The sequence below is a fragment of the Sitophilus oryzae genome, unplaced genomic scaffold, assembly GCF_002938485.1.
Source record: "Sitophilus oryzae breed Bouriz unplaced genomic scaffold, Soryzae_2.0 scaffold_1245_pilon_pilon, whole genome shotgun sequence".
Classification (NCBI taxonomy): Eukaryota; Metazoa; Arthropoda; class Insecta; order Coleoptera; family Curculionidae; genus Sitophilus; species Sitophilus oryzae.
Window position 1 is genome coordinate 81,126 of NW_022145888.1, and position 8,346 is coordinate 89,471.

The following is an 8,346-nucleotide window of genomic DNA, read 5'->3' on the forward strand; positions in this document are numbered from 1 at the left end:
TTTATCAAAATGCTAGATCAATGTATGATTTGAAATTAACTGAAAAGAGTGGACGAAGGTCAAAATTGTCAAGTGCCAATCTAATTGAAACTAACCAAATATTACCGACAGTCCATCAGAATACATAGTAGGTTTGTTCCAACACAGAATTCGTACCGCTTTAGAACGATAACTGAGATCGCCCACATTGGTTACTGTAGTTATACTCGCCCAGTTCTGTTACTAAACCAAAATTAAACGCGTGTTGGGACGGATTTTAAACTGATTTTAGACTCAAAGTTATTAATATATATAGGTTAGATATTTATTTTCGATATAAATTTCGAATTTTATGTTTTATTGGATTTATTTACAGATTATTGAATTTATTTTAATTAATACCAAATCACCTTTGCTTTATTTAACAATTTGAGTTTCAAATCTTCAGTGGTGTCCACATACTCAATATCACGTGTCCTCTTCATATTATTTAGTACAAAATATAAAAATATATATTTAAAATATGTATAAAAACGATAAATACCAATCTTGTTCCCTTTTCATAATAGTACGAGAGCTAGCAACGTCGGAAAAACAAGTATTTTAAGACGTCTGGCTCTTTGATATATCTTTTACTAGGCTCTTTAGAACAGCATGCAGCCCGCCTGGCTGGCCGTAAACGTTGCGTTTCCTATTGCGTATTGAAAGAAGATCCTATATTTTTATGTATATGTATGTATATAAGTCGGTTCAGAACGTTCTACGACGTTTTCCGACACCTAACTTCCAATCTGCTCTATTTAGCCAGAAATCATCAGGTATTTCTCTATTTTCCAGTTCTTTATCCACACCCTCCCTCCAGCTTAGTCGTGGCCTCCTCCTTTTCTCATTTCTGCCTTGCGGTGTCCACAGTAAAATTTGTTTTGGTATTCTGTGGTCGGGCATTCGTTACACATGACCAAACCATATGAATTGTTTTGTTCTTATGTCGTCCACAATTGTGTGTTCTGCTCCCATAATCTCTCTTACTCTGTCGTTGGTTATTTTATCTCTTTTCGATTTTCCAGCAGTAATCCATTCCAAATCTCCTCCAGTAATCCATTTCGGTCGCTAATAGCATGTTCTCCGTTCTACTTTTCAACTGCCATACTTCGCTTCCGTAAGATATTACACTTTTCACTACGGTATTATACCGGGTGTTGCATCGTCGGACGGGACAAGGAAATCCCATGTAAATTTTAATGGGGTCAATTATTGGCTTCCCTAATTATTTTAGAGAATAATTCTATTTAGGTTTATTGAAGAGTACTAAAACCCACATTCAAAAGAATAACTTTAGATATTTTTGATTAGCTCGTTTACGAGTTATCGCCGATTACTTTTTAAATATTTCTCCTTTCTTATGGCCCTGTATTTACTTATGAGTACCAGTCAAGGTAAAACATAACTGTCAAATGAAGTTGTCATTTCAGAAATTTACCTATTTAGTGCTTTATTATTATTGAAAACTCATTCCTACATCGGAAATCTTAAAGATGTATTTATAAATACAAATTAATATGAATTAAAGTAAAATAAAGTAATCAATTACAAGGTTAATTATAGTATTATTACAATATTCAATAACTTATTGAATATTGTAATAATACTTATTATTAATTTAGGTACTATTAAATTGTTAGAACTTTAGGATTTAAGAAGATGTTCAAATATTCCTCCATCGACTGCTAGACAATAACCCAGGCGATCATAAAATTCTCTTCTTACATTCGCTAGTTGGTAAACTGAAATTCTATTGCATTCGGCAGAAATAGCATTTTTTAACTCGTCTAGATTTAGGTATTTTTTATCCTTGTATATCCTGTTTTTTAAATGGCCCCAGAGAAAGAAATCATTTGGTGAAATATCAGGAGACCTTGCTGGTCAATTTACTGTATAATTTAGGCCAATAACGTTTCCGTTAACACTATTGTCTAAATATTCCCGAACAAAACCATCCATTTGGTACCAAACTTCCTGATTTTCCCTAGCGGCATCATGTAAAGTAGTAAAGAGTAGTTCCAAATAATATTCTGCATTTAAATTTCACGTAAGAAATAATGGCCCGATAATATTGTGTCCGAATATCCCTGCCCAAACATTTACTTTCTGTGGATATTGCGTCCTTGTTTCGACAAACCTGTGTTGGTTTTCTTTGTTCCAATATCGATAATTTTGAACATTGGGTTCATTATTTAAGGTAAACGTGCATTCGTCAGCGAAACATATATTTTTTAAAAATTCCCTATCCATGTTTGCTCTTTCCATCATATCAAAACAAAACGCCTGCCGCCGTATTTCGTCCCCATCTCGTAGCTCTTGGTGCTTTTCATATTTGAAGGAATAGTATTTATGTCGTTTCAAAATTCGAAACGCTGCGCTGTAGTGTGATCTATTCCTATTTCATCCTCAAGTTTCCTTGTGCTGATCTTTCCATCGTTCTCTTCCACGCGCAATAAAACTTCAAAGTCGGTATCATTTCTTGCATCTTCTCTTTGTTCCTGCTTTGCTTCACATCTGCAGTTATTTATTAGGGTACCTTTGGTCTCAAATCTCTGGATATTCCTTGCGATTGTAGATTTTCCAGGTATCAGTCTATTCGGATACAGAGCAGCAAACATGTCCGACACCTTTTGATAACTATTTCCTTGATAATACCATTTAATCATCAATACTTTTTCTTCGGTAGTGTAACTCATGGCTAATATTTTCGACGTAGGTATAAGTTTTTAATAATAATAATAAAGCACTAAATAGATAAATTTCTGAAATGACAACTTCATTTGACAGTTATCTTGTACCTTGACTGGTGCTCATAAGTAAATACAGGGCCATAAGAAAGGAGAAATATTTAAAAAGAAATCGGCGATAACTCTTAAACGGGCTAATCAAAAATATCTAAAGTTATTCTGTTGAATGTGGGTTTTAGTGCTCTTCAATAAACCTAAATAGAATTATTCTCTAAAATAATTAGGGAAGCCAATAATTGACCCCATTAAAATTTACATGGGATTTCCTATGTCCCGCTCGACGATGCAACACCCAGTATATGTTCTACATATATAATCCTATATTCCTATATTTTTATTAGTACTTTAAATTCTAGTATTGAATATAAATCGAACATGTCACCATAGCGCAGTGCGTAGAGTTTCCGACTACGAACCGATGATTCAGAGTTCGAATCCGGGTCAGGGCAAAGACTTTTATATTTTATTTTCGTTTATATTCTGATAGTAAAGTATTAAATAACTCTGGTGATTCAAAAAAAAATGTATTCTTTTATAAGTCATCTGTGCTATTGAGTAAAACTACGCAGCATCTACTGTGGACATTTAGCAACAGAATTAATCAGATGCTGTAAAATATAAGGTGTTATTGGTAAAATATAATTTATGAAACTAAATATGAACTTGTTATGATTTATATATGAATAAGAGCTCTCCATCATATGATCCCACTCTTATAATATAAAATACAATACAAATTAACAAAATAAAAGGTTTCATCTTGATTCCTTCTTTCCTTTATATTCTTGACACATAAATTTTGTTCCCTTCTCAATTTTTTTATCGCCCCACTGATCTATAGTATTTATTCAAGGAATTATTAGTTTTTGTTATTTTATCCGCGTGTAAAACCCCTAAATCTCCCAGATAATAAATTCTATAATCGCGTCTCTGAGCCTGCCAAATTTCTTCCCCCCCATCCTAATCTCGAATCAGTAATTTGTCTCCAACCTCGCGGAACTGTGAGTTTGAGGGCGGATGGTTTCATTCGACGTTTTTTCGACGACTGTCTTTATAATTGAAACAAAAAAGAAAATAAAAATGATAATAAGAATGAGTAGGAACTGGGAAATGAACTTATAGAAAATCGAATGATGTCGAGTTAAGGTTCATTCCCACTATACCTTCCGTAACAGCTACTTTCAGTTTCCCTTCCGTTTACATAAAATATTATATGATGTAAATGAATAGGTCTTATGATAAGGTCATATCAAAACAAAACAAACACAAAACTTATAACAGCATAATTAAAAGCATCATTAGTTATGGTAGTGAAGTATGGCCTTTGAAAGAAAGAAACCTTAAGTTGCTCGAAGCTACAGAAATGGATTTATGGAGGCGCGCGGCCGGGAAATCGAAACTGGATAGAGTAAGAAATGAAAGAATTCAGAACATCATGGGCGTTAAACACAGAATATTAGAAGACATCAAAATTAACCAACACAGGTGGTACGGGCACGTACAAAGAATGGAAGAGAGCAGAATCCCGAAGAAAATACTCAATTGGACACCACAAGGCAAAAGAAAGAGAGGGAGACCCAGATGGCGTTGGAGAGAAGGAATAGACGGGGACATAAGAACAAGAGGAATAGGCGAAAACCGAGACGAAAACCTCTGGACAGACAGAGACCAATGGAGACTGGAAATCAGAAGACGGCGAAGAACTTTATGAACAAATTTGTATGTATGTAAATGAATGCACACTATCCGTTCCGTTTCCCTTCCGTTCCATATCCTTTCCTTCCAAACATTTTTTTGGTGGACTGAAGCGTATCGGAAAGAGCCTTTTCAAGTTCTTATATTTATAACAGCTCTGTTAATATTTTGCTGATATTTACTTATTCTTTCACCTCTTAATTACATTTATTACCTTTTTTAAAAGATACAAATTTTTAAAATAAAACTTTCGTAATCATATGAATTGTACAATAAAAAGTATGGAACTGATACGGAACGGAAGCATACGTATAGCGTGAATACAATCAAAAATACGGAACGGATATGGAATGGATATGGGATGGAAACGGAAGGTTTAGTAAGAATCAATCTTTACTCTTCAATAAAGAAACACGGTTCGAAGACAGTCAACGGTTTGGTTAAATATTGTTAATATATTATAAAAACATATAAGTTTAATTAATTATTAAAGAAAAGTATATAAAAAAATCTTTCCTAGTGGCGACCAGAATTAACCCAATACTTTCTCCAACAGATGATTCGATTCAAACCATTTTTATGTATTTTATGCATCACATGCGTATTTAGAAGCCGATGGAACTGTATGTAGGTATAGTATATAAACTATATAGTATTGGATCCATATTAAAAAAGACAGGCCATTTATAAATATCTTAAAAATATAAAAAAAAACAGGATGCATGTCTAGGAGACTCACATAGTTGATCATTTTTTCCATAGCATTCCTATTAAAATTGCCTTATATCTATTAAAAATAGTAGATAAAATAGTACTTTAACCTCAAGGGTAGATTAAATGATACTTTAACAGCGAGGATAGGTTAAAAACTTTATTTCTTCTCGCACGTCTTTTAATTGCTTCCATTTTTGAAAAAATTTTGTATTCCTTTTCATAAGTTATTCGGGATTTAAATGGAAGTAGTTTGGATATGGCGTTTGTCGCCTCAGCCTGAATATCTGTTGGTAATTTACTTATTTCGTTTTGAGCCATTTCTGGCTCTAATTCAATCAGCAATCGACACAAAAAAGGACTAAAAAATATTGACTCAAAACTGAGAACTAAAGAGACAGCTTTATTTATTTGTCAAATTACATAGAAACCAACGCCAACCCAACAGAATATTTTTTCTACTCGTAATAAATTTTTTGAAATAATAATTTCTGAATATTCTTTAAAACGTAACTCCATAAAAAAATATTATTTAATATACATTTTATAATATTGTCTCCGTCTCGCGATATCATCGCTCGTGAATTAATCTTTTCGATCGATGATAAAATACCATTTTATCGTCTTGTATAAAAAATAACTATTATTCTGTCGCATTGTGATCTAACCCTGTGATTAAGACGCTTAAGTTATTAATGTATAGGGTGTCCCAATATTCCGTGGGCATAGAACTACTAAGTATTTTTGGAATCAAAATAAGTTCATTCGACACAATTTGCCTCTATACGAAAGTGCTTTGATTGTCCGTTAGAGTCCGCTGGGGTAAGTAACTTTTTATTAACATATTTTAGTATGGGCGGCTATAAAATATATGGCCTCCGGGGTTCAATTTTTTTATCACTTCACCGATCGCTACGATTCATTCCCCGAGTATATTTTTTCGATTCCTCGCGTAAAAACCCATAAATCCCCGAGTAATAAATTAAATAATACCTTCTTTCCGCCTGTCGAATTCCTTCTGCCTCCGTTCTAATCTCAATTCAGTAATTTGTCTCGAAGCTCGCAGGATTGGGGACGGACGGTTTCAAAGAGCACGCGACGGCGGTTTTCCAAACAGAATGTAAAAGGAGGAGGCAAAGGAGGATGAGGAGGTGGAGAAGGTGGAAGAGAAACGAAGAAATCGAATAGCAGTTTAATTTTGGGCAAAGAACGCAATTAGATGAGGAAAAGTCAACTAAAATTCCTGACCATCTGAAGTATTATGGTTGAATGTCGATTTTCGAGAACCGATTATTTTTGATTTATGTTAATTCATTCGATTTATATAATATTCGTTCATTTTACACAAAAGATATGAAAAATTTTACAATCAAATATACGGGGTGGTCCGAACTGTATTCCGAAAACTTCGGCAGCATATTCTGCAAATAAAAATAAATAAAAAAGTTCGTATAAATGTATGTCCTAAAATGCTGAGTTTCGGAGATACAGGGTGTGGAAGTTTTATTTTTATTCCGATTTTTTCCAAATAATTTCTGCAGCAACGTCAATATTTGGATGAAAATTGGTGTCTGGGAGTTTTGTGACACGAAAAATTTGATTTTGATGTCATTCATTTGATGTCAAAATGACTCCTATTTGTAGGGGGCGCCACCTACATGTGTTTTGTGCTACTAACTGTTTTGAAGAGTAATAACTTTTTGTCCGTATCTATATAAAACAAATGACTATATATAAAAATATACATTTCCATGATTTTTTACGTAAAAAAATGTCTCTTGCTAAAAATCGCTACGAGCAACCGTTCTCAAGATATTTAGAATGGAAATAGTCAATACATGTCATTATTGACAAAAAATAAGCACAGGTTGAGTATAGTTATTTGACTGAAATGATACATTTTTATTTTCTTTAAATTATATCATTATTATCAAATCATTAATTTTTCTCCGAAAAAATGATGATTAAACAGTTTCTGTTAAACTTTTCTCTCAAAAACATTTCAAATTTATCATTTCAGTCTAATAACTATTTAGTCAACATGTTTAATTTTTGTCAGTGATGACAGGTATTGATAATTTCCATTCCAAATATCTCGAGAACTATCGTTTGTAGCGATTTTTACCAAGAGACCTTTTTACCTAAACAACTGTTAAAATTGCCTTTTCAAAAATAGTAGATAAAATAGTACTTTAACCGCAAGGGATTAAATGATACTTTAACAGTAAGAATAGGTTAAAAACATTATTTCTTCTCTCACGTTTTTTAATTGCTTCCATTTTTGAAAATTTTTGTAGTCCTTTTCATAAGTTATTCGGGATTTAAATGGAAGTAGTTTGGATATGGCGCCTCAGCCTGAATATCTGTTGGTAATTTACTTATTTCGTTTTGAGCCATTTGTGGCTTCAATCCAATCAGCCATCGACTCGAAAGAGAATTAAAAAATATTGACTCAAAACTGACAACTAAAGAGACAGCTTTATTTATTTGTCAAATTACATAGAAACCAACGCCAACCCAGCACAATATTTTTTCTACTCGCAATAAACTCCTTGAAATAGTAATTTCTCAATATTTTTTAAAAAGTTTTAAACTCGTTATGGAAAAAAATATTGTTTTATACATGATGATAAAATTGCATTATCGTCTCCCGAAATTAATTCATTAGCGATTTCATCGCTCGTGAATTAATCTTTTCGTTCGACGATAAAATACCATTTTATAGTCTTGTATAAAAAATAACTATTACTTAGTAGTTTTACACTGGTACAGACCACTTGGTAAGCTTTGCCATCCACAAAAATAATTGCTCTTATACAAGAAACAGTTTTTGAAATAAATATAGTATATTAATTTAAAGCTTCTCCAAATTTAACTTACCAGTATACGGTATACATTTTTCAACTTAAGAAATTGCTGAACTCACCTGAAAAGAAAAAAAAACATATTAGTGGCATAGATTATTGCTTATCGTGTAAAAAAATAGTAATATACCTACACATATAAAAATCTGATCGTATCAGGCCTCAAATCAGCGTGTATGATAAATCCTTGTTCAAATCATTAAACAACAGAACTAACAGTAAGCAATAGGAATGTCACAGACATTTTTTTGAAAAAATTGTCAAAAATCTAGCAAAGATACAAAAGTTCGTTGAAAACGAGAAGCCTA

At 32.7% G+C, this 8,346-nt stretch overlaps 1 protein-coding gene across 1 annotated transcript; it reads left to right on the forward strand.

Moving 5' to 3' along the window:
- The first annotated feature begins 3,990 nt into the window (after nucleotides 1–3,990).
- On the forward strand, nucleotides 3,991–4,479 carry LOC115874221. The gene has a single exon (XM_030889315.1). The coding sequence runs from the start codon at nucleotides 3,991–3,993 to the stop codon at nucleotides 4,477–4,479; it is 489 nt and encodes a 162-aa protein (XP_030745175.1).
- Nucleotides 4,480–8,346: the final 3,867 nt, after the last annotated feature.

Coding starts and splice junctions, on each gene's coding strand:
- LOC115874221 (XM_030889315.1), top strand. CDS start 3,991: ATGAATAGGTCTTATGATAAGGTCATATCAAAACAAAACAAACACAAA.